We start from the raw sequence: 19256 nt of genomic DNA, 5'->3' as shown, positions 1-19256 counted from the left end.
ACGTGTCATGTACTGGAGGTAAATAAAGTCAGTATTTACTCTCAACAGTGTTTCTACTGTGCCGTCCAGCCCGTCACCACCGCCAATCATCCCTCCAAATGCAAACGCACGCTTCAGAGTACTTCAAATGTTTCAAATGGCTCTAAGCACTATGGGACTTAACATCTGATGTCATCAGTCCCCTAGACTTAGAACTACTTAAACCTAACTAACCTAAGGACATCACACACATCCATGCTCGAGGCAGGATTCCAACCTGCGACGGTAGCGGCAGCGCGGTTCCTTGACTTAAGCGCCTAGTACCGCTCGGCCACAGCGGCTGGCTTCAGAGTAGTGTCAGAAGAGTCAGAGTGGTGTTTTCAGTAGATGCACCACACACTATGTGGCCCCTTGATTGTCAATAACATTGTGCAATATTTCTCATTGCAAAATATTATTGAACGTCTTTAGATGAGAGTGAATTTTTTGCAATATAGTGTTTTTTATATTAACGGATTTACTGAAATTAGAGTTTTATTGAGCAAACTGCTTAGATTGTAAGTTTCGGGTTAATATTCTGTTTCTTTGTCAGTTAAGTTTTGTATTTACTTTGCGCCATTTGACGTGTTGTGGAGTAGAAATGGCTTCGAAATCAACGGAATACACGTTTACTTGAGAATTTTGGGTGTATATAGGGGTTTGCCTGTCTTTGTAACGAGTATAGTAATCACAAACAATACAGATCATTGCTGTTAGTTATGATCGAAATATAGGGTTATGTACTCAGTTGCAGCTATGCTTCAGTTAATAAGGAAATTAAATTCATTGCGGACTTACGTGAATGAAAGTTTTCTAAGGCTTCCTGTTGACTACGATCAAATGGCAGGTAAGGTTGGAGGGTGGGACGCAAATGTTCATTTACTTTGCGGAGGTCGTTGTATTGTGATGAATGCAGTTACTTCATAAACACAGACACTGTCGTCGATAGTAATATAATCAAGCCTGGCGGGGCGAAAATGAAGATACAAAGTAACATTTGTCCTTCTATATTTAGTTTCAAGAATGTGCGAGCATTTGGATTGTGACATTAGTGGTTTGGACTGGCACTGGGAGCGTCCTCGGACTGCCAAAGTGCTCAACGCGACCACTCATAACAAGAGGGAAATCCTGATCCGTCACACGTCTTGAAGTGTCACCAGTGGCTGATGCTAATACATATTCCCCATATGTGAATTCACTTCCTGAATACAGATTCCATTCTGTAAAGGTTAATTTGTCGTCTTATGTCAGGTAATACTCGTGTTATGAAATATTGTAATTTTGTTTTGAATAAGTTTTACGTCGAATGTCCGCATACGTCAAGATCGTAAAAAAACAATATGAGCGGTAGATTTTTGCTAAAACTGCAGCTACCAAAGAAACAGTATTTCAAAGACGAAACGGGTAGTATGTTTGTAGGTGGCACGAATAATCAAGAGGGCGAGTTTCAGGTCCCGTAAGCAGCTTACGTACACAGTATAGCTTAAAACGATTTTAGAGGAACTTAAATACGCAAAAGAGGTTAAAGAAGAAACAATGATTGATATATCAGATTCACTCTCAGCACCGATACTGTCAAATACGCTACAATGTCAACAACACCAAAAATTATCTTTTGTATCACATTATACAAGCAGTTCATGAGCTTCTCCGCCTAAAATACTGCCATTATGTTCTGGACTCTAGCCAAGGAATCTGTGTACACTGGTTTAACGAAATTCGATAAAGTGGCACCTGCCGATCGTCCACATACCATACGAACTACAGTCAGGGCCCGATAGAATCAAACGCTGCAGCGGTCTTCTGAAATTAAAGGTAGACACTACACCACAGAGGTACCAAATCTCGGATCACGTCCTTGGTACCAAAACTACAGATGAAGCAGAAATTTTATAGTGACAATACTAACGACAGCATTTCTGTCTCCCCGATATGATGCCATCTTTCTCATTTGAATGTGGCAGTGAGGAACCTGTTAACAACTTTCTCTCCAACTGCAAAAGAAAATATCAAGAATACACGATACTGTCGCAGCATGTCGTGTTCTCTGGCAGTGCTTTACTAACAAACAAGCAAACCGTTTCAGCGACAGAAGATGCTGTACGATTTTATAGCAGAATGGAAAATTAGATCGTAAGCGAATTTTTATTTTTTTGTAATATAGTAAGTGAAAGCTTAGCGTTATCAACACTCTTTTTATATTAATAAATCTATTTTAATTTTCTGACATTAAGGACTAAATTTAATGTTAAATGAAAGTAACTGTTAAATTTTTATTATAATGGTACTTGTATCGCACGTTTACTGTTAAAGATTTCAGGTTACCACATGTTTAGATGCTAAAGCATCAATCTGAGGCTGGCTGTGTGGCTCATGTTCAAAAGCCATTAATAAGTTTAAGAAAAAATTCAAAATAACTTATGTGGTTATGTTAGGGTAATGGATACTGATTTCAGCTCAGTTGTCCTTTGTATCTACCTTAGCTGTAGTTAAATACGAACCCAGTTGGAGCAATTCGGCACGTGAGTTCTGAAGGAGCAGAAGTCAGAAATCGTTGATTGAAGACGGAAGTTATGAAATTGGCTGTCAGACGTAATACTGTTAAGAGTCTTTATGTGTGCTGAAAACCAAGTAATCCAATGTTCGTGTCGTAATGGGTACTAATGCAACCTACCTTATATTTTTACGCGCAGTTAAAATGGAAAGCGCTTGTTCCCGACGGGTTCGAATGTCGAAATTAGGTTGTGCCGTGCCGCGTCGTCCGTCCAGCGATGATGGAGAGGAGAGGGGGGCGGGGGAGGGGGGGGAGGGAGAGGGGGAGAGAACTGAGGGAGCCTCTGCGAGCAGAATCGACGCCGTCAGCGAGCGAAGCGCCGCTGAAAGCCGAGTTAATGATTCAATTAGGCGGACAGAACGCGGGGATTTTCTGGTCGGATTGAGCTCACGGCCGCCCTCTCCATTTACGCTTATTCTTCATATTGAGGCGGAGGGATCTCAAGAAATGGTCTCCATCGATTTAAATATTAGGAATATTGTGTTGAGGGAACCCCAAGAAGGGCAGCAAAATTCAAGTTCTGTCAGCAAGGGGCCGAAACGTTGATGATACAAGAATTTTTTAGGGTAGCTACGTTTGGGGATGATCGAAATTCACAAAGCTCATACTGACTAGAAACTAAAGTTAAGGGACGAATATTTGGTGCCATAACAAAATGTGGAATTAGATGTTTTTGTAAAGTGATGAGCGTGTCTTTTTACTGACGTCGCAACACACAACGAATTCCTTCAAGACTGCTTGAGTCTCAAATTTGTGATAGCATAACACATGGCACAGCGAGGAAATCATCATAATCTAAACTCCAGTGCCACAGCGGAAAACACTGAGCAAAGCAGTACAATCATGCACCACCGTAAGCATGCCACTGCCCCATTCTCTTCGCCCTTCGCCTTCATGCAATGATCCCATTCTGACTACTCCGCGTTTCCAGCGCTTCAGCAGCTGACTCACTCCAGTTTCCATTGGCGAACCAGTACCCGTATGTAACAATCATATCCGAAGATGTGCGAGTAGAATTGGCGCACTGGTGGTTCGGTACAAACTTAATTATATACATAGTGTGTTCATCCGTGCCAATAACCGAGAATCTCGACGATTTTTACCTGTTACCGATATAGATACGGGCTAGACATACGTCTACTCATTCCTGAGATAAGACGTCGTAACAGGACTGCTAGACGGTCGGATAACAAATGGTCAAAAATATTGTTTCATGTTATATCATTAGATATTAACAATTTTCGGACTTTTCCCTTTGTTTTACTGCTGAACCTTACTTCTTGCCGAGCAGCATCATCCTAGGTTGACGGGAGTGATTTGGCGAGTATCGAAATATATTACATTAATGGCCGTATGATTTGATTGACATAGAAATCTTAATTTCCTCCACGGCCAAGGATCATAGATCTTAGTACGTGACATAAATTTCAACTAGATATGTCTGTCCGCTGCTGAGAGAAACTGGTGTGAACAGACAGACAGATAGATAGTCAGACAACAAACTACAAAAAAAAAATATTATTCCCTTTACAAAGGGAAGAGGACGTAGAGGAAGATGGGAAGGGAGATATGATATTGATGAAGAGTTTCACAACGCACTGAAAGACAAAGTTGAAACAAGGCCATGGGGGTAGAGAACATTCCGTTAGCGCTACTGATAACCTTGGGAGGGCCAGCCATGACAACACAGTTCCATATGGTGAGCAGCTGAAATACCCTCAGATTTCAAGAAGAATATAACAACCCAAATTCAAAAGAATGGGTGTGTTGACTGACGTGTAAATTACCTAACTGTCAGTTTAGTACGTCACGGCTGCGAAATACTAACACAAATCCTTTATAGAAGAATGGAGAAACTGGCAGACGCCGACCTCGAGGAGGATCAGTTTGGATTGAGGACAAATGTAGGAACACGCGAGGCAATATTGACTCTACGACTTCTAGGTCAAGGAAAGAAAAATCTACTTTTACAGCATTTGTAGACTTAGAGAAAGCTTTCGACAGTGTTAACTGGAATACTCTCTTTCAAATTCTAAAGGTGGCAGGGATAAAAAACAGGGAGCGAATGGCTATTTACAATTTGTACAGAAACAATATGGCAGTCGAGGGGCACGAAAGGGAAGCGGTAGTTGAGAAAGGAGTGAGACAGGGTTGCAGACTAAACCCGATGTTTCCAGAATGAGATTTTCACTCTGCAGCGGAGTGTGCGCTGATATGAAACTTCCTGGCAGATTAAAACTGTGTGCCCGACCGAGACTCGAACTCGGGACATTTGCCTTTCGCGGGCAAGTGCTCTACCAACTGAGCTGCTGAAGCACGACTCACGCACGGTACTCACAGCTTTACTTCTGCCAGTACCTCGTCTCCTACCTTCCAAACTTTACAGAAGTTATTCAACCTATATATTGAGCAAGCAGTAAAGAAAACAAAAGAAAAACTTGTAGTAAGAATTAAAGACAAGGGAGAAAAAATAAAATCTTTGAAATTTGCCGACGACATTGTATCTTCTGATTGCATTTACTTAGATACTTCAATTATTTACACCTCCAAGAGACCGCAGACATTAAAGTGCGACATAAATTTTAACAGTTGGACAGACAGACAGACAGACAGACAAAAAAGTGATCACAAAGGATTCGTTTCTACCGGTTGAGGTACGGAGGATGCTATTTTGGCGGTGGTGAAGGATAACTGGTATGGAATTTGCATGGAAGGTAACGTCTGATGAAAACCCAACAACGAAAAAATATAGTTAGAAACAGTGACGTTCTGTGTCGATAAGATACACAAACCATGTTTCTTGTAGGAAATGATACGTCACCTGGGAAACAATGGAAACCAATTGGTGTGCGATGTAAACGCCTAAGTCAAATCCAACAATAATGTCAGTGAGAAAAATTGGGAAACACGTACAAATAAATGGAAACATGAAATAATATTTATTCTTTTCAGAGCATGTTAATCAAAGCAGGAATATAATTCAAATTTATCTGTATTCTGTAAATCTTGAAACATAATATACATACACATGATGTGCATATACATAATGTGAAGGTTGGAACTTTAATAGTGGCAACTATTTATTTACAGCTCGTACAAAATAGATACGTGTTTCAAAGTTTTACTGACCTTCAAAGAAGTCACCAGCATTAACCCGTTGACAGCGATTTGGAAGTTCTAAGCTGGTCATAGGTTGTGTTCCAAAAATTAACAGCATAGAGACAGAAGTAATGACACTTTCTGTAGGACCTGACCATCATTTTGCAGGTAAATGCTCAAGCACGCACAGTGCAAGCTGTTAGTGATTTGTTTGACTGATGGGGCTGCTAAGAGCTTTACCACCTTCTGAACTTCCCTGACTTCAGCTCTCGTAAGTTCAACTCTATTTCTAAACTGAAGGAAACACTTCATGGCATTCGTTTCAGAACTGATACAAATTCGTCGGGCAATAGACCGCGCCGCTCGAACTGTCAACACAACTGGCACTGCTAAAAGTATCCTACGAGTTCTACATCGCTGGAAACTAGTTATACATAATGCTGGTGACTACTTTGAAGACCCAAAAACTTTGAAATACGTATCTATTTTGTACGAGCTGTAAATAAATAGTTGCCACTATTAAAGTTCCAACCTTCGTATATACTTATATACAAACACACAATATACATCTCCCTTTTCAAATGGTTCAAATGGCTCTGAGCGCTATGCGACTTAACTTCTGAGGTCATCAGTCGCCTAGAACCTAGAACTAATCAAACCCAACTAACCTAAGGGCACCACACACATCCATTCTCGAGGCAGGACTCGAACCTGCAACCGTAGCGGTCTCTCGGTTCCAGACTGTAGAGCCCAGAACCGCACGGCCACTCCGGCCGGCTCTCCCTTTTCACCCGAGAATTAAAATTCCTTACTTTTCGAGTATCAAATGACGTGTACCCGCCAATCGCTGGTGAAATTAACGCTTGTTTTAAAGAAACCAGAAATAAATTCTATCTCAGCAAGTAGTACATCTCTAATCAGCCAAGAATAACCCTAAATCATTACTTTCCCGACTACAAAAGTAGGAAACATCTGATCTAGCTGGATTTAGGTTCAATCACTGTAGTTATGGTTCAAATGGGTCTGAGCACTATGGGACTTAACTTCTGAGGTCATCAGTCCCCTAGAACTTAGAGCTACGTAAACCTAACTAACCTAAGGACATCACAAACATCCATTCCGGAGGCAGGATTGGAACCTGCGGCCGTAGCGGTCGCGCGGTTCCGGACTGTAGCGCCTAGAAGCGCTCGACCACAGCGCCGGCCACTATAGTTATTCAGTTTAACTGATATGAACTGACGTTACGAATAGACACTTTGAGATTATGGCGATAGCGATCCACCTCATATTCTGATGTGAAGCTCACTGAACTAAACTATCATGTCAACGTAGAAATAATGTTTTGAAAACTATGTACATTTGTACATAAAGGGAGTAATCTGTATAAGTGCAGATACTTTTGTTTGTGACTGAGACTCCTGTACTGAAAAATATCAATTCATCATTTACTTCATTTGCAAGTCAATAACTGCAGCTGTTAGGAGCAGTACGTTTTTAGGTCGGTTAGTACCTCCTAGTACATGTGTCAAGAGCAGGCTATTAATGCTTATTTTCCCCTGGGCAACGGCTCAGGTGTTGAAGTGTGGATGCCTGGACAAAAAACGGGTTCCTATACTTACAGGCGTCGTCCACTTACTGTACATTAGGACCATGCAGAAAACATGAGGTAGTACATTATGTGTCATTTTTGTGGGAAGAGCATTCCATGCAGAGAAAAAAAATTCAACACACATACTAAAATATATGCACATGTACCCGCTAAACACTGTATACATTATTACAAAATGGTTCAGATGGCTCTAAGCACTTTGGGACTTAACATCTGAGGTCATCAGTCCCTTAGACTTAGAACTACTTAAACCTAACTAACCTAAAGACATCATACACATTCATGCCCGAGGCAGGATTCGAACCTGCGAACGTAGCGGACTGAAGCGCCTAATACCGCTCGGCCACAGGGGTTGTCCCTATTACAAAAAGCTTGTCACACAACGACCTTATTTTCTACACAATTTTGTTTTCCCAGTACATCACTCACCTGAACTATAGATACTTTATTGTAATTGTTATTATGATGCAATTAAAATGTAAACAGTATAGATAATTTGTGGTTATTATGCATGTGTTGTTAGTATGTGTGTAATGCTTTACAAAATGTGGATGTCTAAAAAAAGTACAAACGTAAAAGTATTGCATAATTTAGGTAACATCCAAGTAAGTATTCAAGCACCAAAGGTGAAGGTGAAATGAACTATGTAGAGAATTTTGGTAGTGTTCCACACAGTCTGTTGCTGTTTGCATACTGTATAATTGAAATGAGAAGAATTTATGTTAAAGGGGCTTTAGACTCAGTGTTTTACGCTACATAAAAAATAAAGTAAGAATTATGTTTTGAATAAAAGCATTTGACACTGAAAATTTTTCGTACGTGAGACAACCTCGATTAGTATAGGAAATGACATTAATAACTGTTTTGGTTAGAGATAATTACGGTAAGAAGGGTGAGACTATTGTGATACCAAATAGAGAATGGAAACAAGAGGTAAGAAGATATTATTTTTCCAAGACCATATCACATTCGAAAAATACTTGGCGTAAATTGTTTTATGTTGTGCAGATGTACTCGCTTTTGTGGCACCGTTTATAGGTTCCTAGAGGCAGTCACTAGCTCATTTTAACTCTCCGTGACACGTTATCTGAAACCGATAAAAGCCGCGAAAGGCTGGTCACGGAAAAGTCGGCGCAAACAAGCTGAAACTCGTCTCAAGGAAGCGAAATCTGCAGCACTCGTAGTTACAAGGGCGAACGCATGTCAAACCGATCAATACTGGCTGTTGTGACCGCACAGGCTGCAATTAGAGCAAGTGCCGGCAACGGCAGCGGCAGAACCAGGTGGCATTCCTAACGAGACGACCGAACAAAAGACGGTGCGCGCTGACTGCTGTCCTAATGGCTTTGCCAGTCCGGGGCCTTGTGCGCGCAGCGCCTTGGCAGCTGTCCCGTACCGAATGGAGCTCGTTCCAGTGTGTGCGCCTTGCAAGGGGGCGAGTAAGGGCCGTCGAGGAGTCGATAAGCGTCTGACGACACTCCTATAGGCTACCAAACACCCTGACGTACAGTAAGGGTCAGAAGAGTAAGTCTCCATCGAACGACAGGGGAAAAGCGGAAGGCTAGAATGTGACGTACCATCGACGGCGAGAGATGCACTGTAGCCCATTAAAACTGACGATAACAACTATAGTGTGTTGAAACCGGTTACCAGTAAACAGTATTTAAGCAATCTTGGCTTCTGAATTATTTATAAAACTGAAACGTCGCTAAGGCTAGAAAATACTGTAGTTTTACTTACTTTGCATGCGTAGCAGCCACCTTATGGTTTAACAGTTGTAGTGGCTGACGAATAGCGGCGTGTCAGTTTCCTAGCAACAGACAACCGGATGTTTTCAATGGTCAACGACCTGGAAACGCGTTGGCCACAGAAGCTGAACATTTTCGGTATCCAGATAGGCCAGGACAGGACAGGCAACATGCGATCTTGCGTTGGCTTCGTGAAAGAAAACATCGCGAGACCGCGACTGAAGGGCAACACCTCAGGTATGAATATATCAGAAAGGTTGCGTTTGCTTTGGATATTATTGTTGTGCGTACCAGAGATGATTGTATTGTGCACCGTATGGTATCCTATACATCACCCAAAGAGCTGTGTCTATGTGATCATGATGATGAATACAAAGTGACAGCGTTTGTTCTTCTTGCAGCCTCTACACGCGAAATCGTCGATCATCATGCTGTACACAACACTGGAATGTAATGCTACTTCTGTGTCCCACTATATCTTGGGGTGCACCATTGATTCACCTGTGTCTGATGACACATCAGATGAAGTCTCAAATGAATAGTCGTTGGTAATCCAGTCATTGTCACACTGTCCTTGTGGATAGGCAGTCTGCTGTTAAGAACCCCATTTGTTGACTGAGTATGTGACGTAGCAGTACGGTCCTGTGCGGTTGAGCGAACAGCAAACCAGTCCTCTCGAGCCCTAGTCACGTGGGGCAGTTGAGATGTTTCATGGCGATGACTATGGCCCTCCTCTACCCATCGTTTCCGTATTCGCATAACATGTGGGATCCCGACTAACAAAACGCGAAAAACACGATATCGCAGAATCAACTACAATCTGGATAGGCCTAAATTCCGACATGAGCTAGTAGACTTTTCTCCTGCTTGGACGCACTATTACACCGTCTTCTCACAAGACACAAACATTCAAAAAATGGTTCAAATGGCTCTGAGCACTATGGGACTTAACATCTGAGGTTAACAGTCACCTATAACTTAGAACTACTTAAACATAACTAACCTAAGGACATCACACACATCCATGCCCGAGGCAGGATTCGAGCCTGCGACCGTAGCGGTCGTTCGGTTCCAGACTGTAGCGCCCAGAACCGCACGGCCACTCCGGCCGGCCCAAACATTCAAATATAGCTTCCGAATGAGATGCTGGATGTACAATGTTTCTCTATACAGGGTGATCAGAAACCGTCTGAAGAACTTGTAATTGTACTGATGAATAACATTTTGGAAAAAATTTCGATATGTTACACCGTCTCCGAGTTAATTAGCACTGATGTTAGGCAATCAGGCCGTTGTACGAAGATTCTAGAGGCGCACCAGAAACGTTGTCGCCACGCGTCTTCTTTATTTGGTTTCGTAAAAGCGAACAAGGAAGCGATACAAAAATGGTTGATGGGATAGTAGAGTGGATCAAACCATATCCAGAGGCTGAACAGTCTCGTGCACTATCATCTACGCTACGAGAAAAACCCTCAGTAATTGTATCCGGCGGACCACTTGAATGTGTTCGCACGACGGCGCAACGTATAGAATTTTTCCTTAAAAATTGTTCCTTAGCACAACCAACCCTCCAACCTACTTCAAGCATTTCCGACTGTTTCTGACCACCCTGTATAGCGAATACTAAATGCAGTTGGCGTTATTCATAGTCTCTTCGTTAGCTAGATATTAATCACGTGCATATCCAAGAATTTAGGACGCCTTACGCTAATTTGTCGTTTGTTTCGTACCATCTTCATTCTGTTGAAATTTTAATGGCCATCTACGTGTTGCAAATAAGTTTTCTTGCAATGCACATATGATCTCTTGCGGAAGATGATTGTACTTGTCCTCGATAATAGAATACTATCACGGGTCAGAGGTAGTGAATACTAAAATAGATGCATGTTGTATTTTCGTTCATTTTGCTACGTGGTATATTTTTTCAAGGCATATTTGGCTTGAGGCACCAAATGTCACTTCTTTTCCCTTGATACTTTTGATTGAGAAATTACTGGATATAATGATTTAACTTGTCCCACAAATAGACCACACGGTTGCAATACAGAAAAACGTGAAGGATTCTCAGCACACAGGCTGCTTCAGATGGTGCGGAAGCTGTATACGTATTTCCCCACTCATCGGTGCTGTAGCATTAAGCTGCTGCCGACGGTCGAAATCACACAGAAGGCATAACGCGTTAAGTACGTATTTAACGTCCTGCATTTAACAAGCTGGTGTTTTACACTTTCATCGTAGTATCTCCGCTTGCTTCTGAGTTTTGTGATTGACCACTATGAAACTGTTCATGAGGAAGAGCAGCATGCATTCAAGGAAAACAAGTTCAATGAATGCTCTATCCGTTGCGAACACATTCTTGACTGCTGTCTGGGTGTGATCTGCTGCGTGACATTCAGAATTGGAAAGTGCAAGTGTTCAAGGCTGATACTGAGTAACTGTTGGTTTTCAAACACCATTTTAGTGCTTTCCTCCAGGCAAAGTCCTATCAGTACGTGCAGGCGCATTTTTTGTCCATTCACTTGCGTTTTGCAAACGTAATTCACTGACCCAAACAGAGCCATTCACTCACGACGTTAAATGAATACATTCGAATTACATGGTAGCTTTAGGATAATAGTGGCTCACAAGTATTAATAGGGGATAACGTCCCGTCTGTGTCAAGATTTTTCGAGTGTGATTAGGCAAAGTCGGTACGAATATTCTGTTGTTTTCCCGAATCAGTCCTAGGTTATACAAATACAGTGGTTGCTGACAGGGTATGGCCCACATCTACTTTTCTTCGCTGTTATTACACTTTATGTTATGAAGTAACTTCTTGTGCAATTTAAGATATATATTATTATTTTAAGTATGGTATTTTAAGGTTCTACCGTTATACTGTGCCAATTACTTCTTTTAAAACATCCTCGATAAGTTGCACAATGTTTAATAACATTCCGCAAACATCGGAAAGCACAGCTGAATAAAAATTACTGTTAGAAATTAACCATTAGATCAGCTGAGGAAGAAATGAAAAATGAGTCAACCGTGGACTCATGAATCGATCTTCGTGACGTCTCACTTAGTGATACCGGGACAGAGTCACTAAATGTTAAATACTGTTCTTGTTTCGCAGCCATTCGCCAACTTCCTGCATCGCTCAGACCAGCTCCGCGGCCACGGTCAGTAACGGTTACAACGTTATAATGGCATTTATGAACCTGTCACCGGCCGGGGTGACCAAGCGGTTCTAGGCGCAACAGTCTGGAACCGCGCGACCGCTACGGTCGCAGGTTCGAATCCTGCCTCGGGCATGGATGTGTGTGATGTCCTCAGGTTTGTTAGGTTTAAGTAGTTCTAAGTTATAGGTGACTGTTAACCTCAGATGTTAAGTCCCATAGTGCTCAGAGCCAGTTGAACCACTTTGAACCTGTCTTAAAAACATCGCGTAGTATGCTGCCGTAGAGCGCCTCTCGTTTCGCACACGACTCGCTGCCGCATCACTGTCAGCGGCACACAGCATTGATAACCAGATTTTTCCCTGCGCTACCCCCCTCCCCCCCCCACCACCGGAACACGTAGGTCTTATACACATACATCAGTCCTCTAGAACTTAGAACTGCTTAAACCTAACTAACCTAAGGACATCACACACATCCATGCCCGAGGCAGGATTCGAACCTGCGACCGTAGCAGTCGCCCGATTCCTGATTGAAGCGCCTAGAACCGCTCGGCCACATAGTCCGGCAATTGTGAGTACTTTACACGTGAGTTGACGTGGTAAATATTTGACGTTGATCATGTAAGCAAGGAAAAGTTTAGAAAATGTTTGAAAATGGGTTTAAAGTTTTTTGGAAGTCGCTCTCATTATCTGTTACTGCACAAGTATAGACTGAGTAATTTGCTCTCCGTCCTAAGAAAACCTCATTACTGACGCACTTCAGTATTCGTGATGTAATTTTGCAGCTACATAAAATGTTATATGTGTACTGTCTGCAAAATGTGTTGCGAACAGAGCTAATACTAAAGAAGTAATTCATTAAAACGTCGTGCATGATTCTTCAAAATTGCACGCCGCTCATTGTTTACGACGTCTTATCTCCGTAACTGTATGTCGTACAATGATACAATTTAGCATTCACGTCTACTGATATATGTGGATACCTCCACCAAAACGTGCTGTTAGTAAGCAACAAAGAAGAGATACAATAAAACGTCACGCCCAATGCGTCAGTTTTACTACATAAACAGCGAAAGTGTACTAAGCGATAAACTTTTTCCCTGTCACGATTTTGTGTGGGGGGGGGGGAGGGGGGGGTAGAGGGGGAAGTATCAATGAGAAAAACGTTCGTAAATGTTTGAAATTATGTTTAGAGTTCAAAGCAAGTAAGTCGTTAAGTGCTCTCATTCTCAAATGTTTGATGAATATAGTCTGGGTTCCTGCGCACGATGCTTTGCACTACTTTTACACTCCCACACACCAGTCCATTAAGAGGTAGGCGGTTCTTACACCCACAGTGCTTTTTTCCAGACAGCAAGTGATATGTTGATGTGGTCTTCAGTCCAGAGACTGGTTTGATGCAGCTCTGCATGGTACTCTATCCTGTGCAAGATTCTTCATCTCTCCGTACCTACTGCAACCTACATCCTTCAGAATCTGTTTAGTGTATTCATCTCTTGGTCTCCCTCTACGGTTTTTACCCTCCACGCTGCCCTCCAATACCAGATTGGTGATCCCCTGATGCCTCAGAATATGCCCTGCCAACCGATTCCATCTTCTAGTCATGTTGTGCCACAAATTTCTCTCCTCTCCAATTCTGTTCAATACCTCCTCATTAGTTATGTGATGTACCCATCTAATCTTCAGCATTCTTCTGTAGCACCACATTTTGAAAGCTTATATTCTCTTCTTGTCTAAACTATTTATCGTCCACGTTTCACTTCCATACATGATTATACTCAATACAAATACTTTCAGAAACGACTTCCTGACACTTAAATCTATACTCGATGTTAACAAATCTCCCTTCTTCAGAAACGCTTTCCTTGCCATTGCCAGTGTACGTTATCCTCGTTTTGCTTTTGCTGATGTTCATCTTATATAATCCTTTAAAGACACTGTCCATTCCGTTCAACTGCTCTTCCAGGTCCTTTGCTGCCTCTGACAGAATTACAGTGTCATCAGCGAACCTCAAAATTTTTGTTTCTTCTCCATGAATTTTAATTCCTGTTCCGCATTTTTCGTTTGTTTCCTTGACTGCTTGCTAAATATACAGATTGAATGACATCGGGGATGGGCTACAACACTGTCTCACTCCCTTCCCAACCACTGCCCCTCGACTCTTATAACTGCCTTATAGTTTTTGTACAAATTGTAAATAGCCTTTCGCTCCCTCTATTTTACACGTGCCACCCTCAGAATTTGAAAGAGAGTATTCCGGTCAACATTGTCAAAAGTTTTCTCTAAGTCTACGAATGCTATACGTAGGTTTGCCTTTCCTTAATCTATTTTCTAAGATAAGTAGTAGGGTCAGTATTGCCTCACGTATTCCAACATTTCTACGGAATCCAAACCTGATCTTCCCTGAGGTCTGCTTCTACCAGTTTTTCCATTCGTCTGTAAAGATTTCGTATTAGTATTTTGCAACCGTGGCTTATTAAACTGATAGTTCGGTAATTTTCACATCTGTCAACACCTGCTGTCTTTGGGATTGGAATTATTATATTCTTCTTGAAGTCTGAAGGTATTTCGCCTGTCTCATACATCTTGCTCATTAGATGGTAGAGTTTTGTTAGGCCTGGCTCTCCAAAGGCTGCCAGTAGTTCTAATAGAATGTTGTCTACTTCCGGAGCCTTGATTCGACTTTGATCTTTCAGTGCTGCAAGTGGTACGTGTACCACATATGGTTGAAATCTATCCAGGAGGAGGTGGTGAACATATATGCTTACATACATACAATTTTATAATAAACGGGATGCTTCAGTTGCCCCTACCTATGGGTTTTATGCAACCCGCAACGCCTCCTTAACCGCATGCAGAATTTTCATTTTCTCTCGCTCGCTACGCGCGAACTGTTAGTGCTAGAGATAAAATAAGCAGGACTATTTTGTAGGATATTTTATGTAGTTCACTTTTGTATGGAGACGCATTTTCACTAGAGGCCTTCGATTTCGAGTTATTCAAGAGGAACGTACAAAAGTGACCTTCAAATGCGTTTTTCTTGAATAACTCGAAAACCGTGGCTTACACCGAAAACAAATCCTAGCACAAAATTTGACTACACAGTATTTCCCAGAAAAAGATATTGTTCATTTTTCTGTAGGACTAATATTTTGCGCATAGTGAACAGGAGAACATGAAAAATTCGCTCCTGGTTTTTCAAGGCACTGCATAAAACTCAGGGGCAGCTGAATCATTTAGCTACAATATAGCAGGTCAGCAACTGGAAGCAGTTAATTCCTTAAATTATCTGGCAGTAGGCATTAGAAGTGATTTAAAATGGAATGACCGTATAAAATTAATCGTTAGTAAAGCAGATGCCAGACTGAGATTCATTGGAAGAATCCTAAGGAAATGCAGTCCGAAAACAAAGGAAGTAGGTTACAGCACACTTTTTCGCCCACTGCTGGAATACTGCACACCAGTGTGGGATCCATACCGGATAGGGTTGATTGAAGAGATAGAGAAGATCCAACGGAGAGCAGCGCGCTTCGTTACAGGATCATTTAGTAATCGCGAAAGCGTTACGGAGATGATAGATAAACTCCAGTGGAAGACTCTGCAAGAGAGACGCTCAGTAGCTCGGTACGGACTTTTGTTGAAATTTTGGAGAACATACCTTCACCCAGCAGTATATTGCCCCCTCCTACGAATATCTCGCGGAGAGACCATGAGGATAAAATCAGAGAGATTAGAGTCCACACAGAGGCATATGGACAATCTTTCTTTCCACGAACAATACGAGACTGGAATAGAAGAGAGAACCGATAGAGCTACTCAAGGTACCCTCCACCACACACCGTCAGGTGGCTTGCGGAGTATGGATGTAGATGTAGATGTAGAATCATCCTATTAGTGATATAGAAGGTATCAGTATCGGTCGCGAGATACTTGGTTATGAGCCGATTTGTAGGAAAAGACACCATCAAACGCCCTCTCTCTCTCTCTCTTAAAGACTCGGCCCAGAAGCGCTCTACTGTGCCTTCAGACACCGCAGACACAGGGACTCTGTCGGGAGCAGGAGTCCGGAGTCAATGGCGACCCCCAATTAGCCGTCACGTCGCCGTCATTACTGCCGCGGCAGAAGTGTGGCCAGTTCGTGGAGGGGACGAACGTTGCGCCGCTTTGGTAACGGCCATCATTAACGAGGATTAGGCAGGCGCACGTCGCGCCGCGCCGTCGCACACCGAGCATTACGGAGCAGCGGCAATTAGAACGGCGGCGGCCAAGGCGCACGTGCCGTGCACGTAATTGGCTCGAGACGCTAATGCGCTGTAAATCAGCGCAGAGGTTAATGCGGCCCACCTGCGCCTCGCAGCCATCCAGCTGTCCCTGTCTGTCGCGAGTGTGCGGGTCTGACCACTCAATGGGCTTGTCCTCTCCCTGTTGCGGGCAGGGCGTCCCTCTACGAGCCGAAGTGCGGCAACGGACCATCTGGAGCTTCCGTGTACCTGGAATCGGCTACCGCTACTGAGTCCTCATTACATACTCGAGTAGCCTTGTTTCTCGGCAAGAGAGCGATTACTCCTCCAGACCGATAGAGCGACATCGTAGGAGGACTTGAATCCGCAGCTATCGTTTCACACCCACTCTCCTTCCTTCGCTGTATTCCAATTGAAGCAATGTTGGACATTAATTTACCCGTTGGTTTCGCTAGAAGACAATTAAAACTAAAAGGAAAAACAATTAATAAAGCAGGAGTGTTGGAAAACGTGTTATTTTACTGCCTAAGTTCTTCTTTTATTTTTAAAGAAACAGTATATTTCATTACTTATCAATTAGCTCATTTAGTCCTCTGAATACCATAAACCTATATTAAAATAATATTTTTAAAATACTTTTCGTACAGTCGCAATTGATTACTAGTTTCGAACAATTAATGACCACCTTGCGTTCTGATTAACGACGAACTGTTAAAGCTCATAATTTTGCTTTGTAAATGAACGCAGTCATCGTTTGTAAAGTAAGAATACTAGCAACATAATAACAATTGGCAACCAGTGCTTTATAATCGCAATAAAGTCATGAGATGTTCAATTGACTCTTTTATTAGAACATGTTACGCGTTTCGGGATTACACCCATCTTCAGACATCACAAATTTCAACTCCTTCCTAACCAGCCATTCGTACAGCCTTGACAACTCAAAGAAATGTCGAATAAAATATGACTGCGACACAAGCAGTCCTGAAGCAGACTGTTTGTGTCGCAGTCATATGTTATTCGACACTATCTTTGAGTTGTAAAGGCTGTACGAATGGTTGGTTAGGAAGGAGCTGAAGTTTCTGATGTCTGAAGATAGGTGTAATCCCGAAACGTGTAGCATGTTCTATCAAAAGAGTCAATTGAACATCTCATGACTTTATTGCGATTGTACAGCACTGGTTGCCAATTATTAACATAAAAATGATCGCAAGCCTCAGACGGTATTTTATGTCCTGTATATCATACTAGCAACATGATGCATACCGCTTTATCTTGTTACAAGTCTGATACAGAGCTAGTCCTCCAGTTTTCCTGCTTACAAGCGATTTTTTTGAAAAAAAAATCACTTTCGTCAAGTCTTCATTAATCATATCTGAAGATCATTATAATTTCATCGGAACAGTAACCATTTCTAACAGTTTACAGCTGAGACCGATCTATTACGCCGAAACATTATTGTCCTTACGTGCTGTTGTCATTTACACAGCAGCGTGGGTATAAGCAGCATGTGATGGGATCACTAATACGATTTTTGTTCGGCCAAAATACGTTACAGCTGCGAAATCAGTTTTTAATAGTAGTGCGCCTACATGTCATGGCTTGTGCAAAATGCTGCTTAGGAATACTGTCAGATGCTGTTTTTCCCAAGGTCTGTGGATCATAACGATCTGTAGCCATAACATTTTGTATCGGTGAAGTAACTTGTTAATATTTAAGGGCGAGAAATTAGTAAGTTGCTGAATAACGAAATGAAATGTTTATTTAAAATAAGGGAACACACTACGCAAAAAAATTACATTTATTAATATGTTAACAATGGTTACAGATCAACATATAAATGAAACCATTACACTCGTAAGTTTGTATTGCAACCATCAGTGCGAAGACTGGTTTGATTTAACTCTCCAAGTTGGTCTTTCCTGTGGAAGTCTCCCCCGTTTGAAAATGTTTACTTCTTTCTAATCAAAGTCTCCCCCTCCTAACAGTTCCCTCCAATTTTTATTATCAAATAGTCTGTGCTTTGGTACCTCATTCTTTGTCCCAATTCCCTATCAACCAAACAGCCAATTTCTATTGTAAAGCTCTTTCCTCCCTGAGTAGATGAAGTACACTGAAGTTGCATTTTCCCGAAGTTAAGACCTTACTCGCATCCTCATTGGTGCCTTAGCCCTTAAGTGTCCATTGGAGATGTAGCAAGTATCTCTTGAGCATGCATGCCAACAAGAATACTACCTTTCTCTTGATATGAGATATGAGAAATATGTCAGAAGAGTTCTTCTCTTGGCCAATTCTGTGCACTGCCTTCCAAATCAAATGGTTCAAATGGCTCTGAGCAGTATGGAACTTAACAGCTGAGGTCATCAGTCCCCTAGAACTTAGAACTACTTAAACCTAACTAACCTAAGGACATCACATACATCAATGCCCGAGGCAAGATTCGACCCTGCGACCGTAGCGGTCGCGTGGTTCGAGATTGAAGCGCCTAGAACCGCTCGGCCAAAACGGAGGCGCACTGCCTTCCCTTTTAGATGCAGTGTCTATTTGTACTGCATCCTACATTTTTAGATTTCGAGAAGGCTTTTGACAACGTTAAGTGGAAAACACACTTTGAAAGCCTGAAGGCATACAGGAATCAAAAGGTTATCTACTACTCGCAGAGAAACCAGACTGCAGTAATAAGTTTGACTCTCTCCGCGACGTTGTCAAATTTAATGCCTAATATGATATTGCTTTTTCTTCTATAGCTCTACTGTCATTATACTATGTTATTTCGTAAGCAAAGATTCGCCATTTTATTCTTTGATTGGCTTTTTCAGGCTACAGT

At 42.0% G+C, this 19256-nt stretch overlaps 1 protein-coding gene across 1 annotated transcript in view; it reads right to left on the bottom strand.

Moving 5' to 3' along the window:
- Nucleotides 1-16661, bottom strand: part of LOC126095432 (uncharacterized) — a 133128-nt gene extending 116467 nt beyond the window's left edge. Inside the window, exon 1 of the mRNA XM_049910226.1 lies at nt 16533-16661. Within this exon, the coding sequence (XP_049766183.1) occupies nt 16533-16661 (129 nt within the window). The remainder of the gene's footprint in view (nt 1-16532) is intronic.
- Nucleotides 16662-19256: the final 2595 nt, after the last annotated feature.

The sequence above is a fragment of the Schistocerca cancellata genome, chromosome 8 (assembly GCF_023864275.1).
Source record: "Schistocerca cancellata isolate TAMUIC-IGC-003103 chromosome 8, iqSchCanc2.1, whole genome shotgun sequence".
In the NCBI taxonomy this organism is placed as follows: domain Eukaryota; kingdom Metazoa; phylum Arthropoda; class Insecta; order Orthoptera; family Acrididae; genus Schistocerca; species Schistocerca cancellata.
This window is presented reverse-complemented; position numbering and strand designations above follow the sequence as displayed.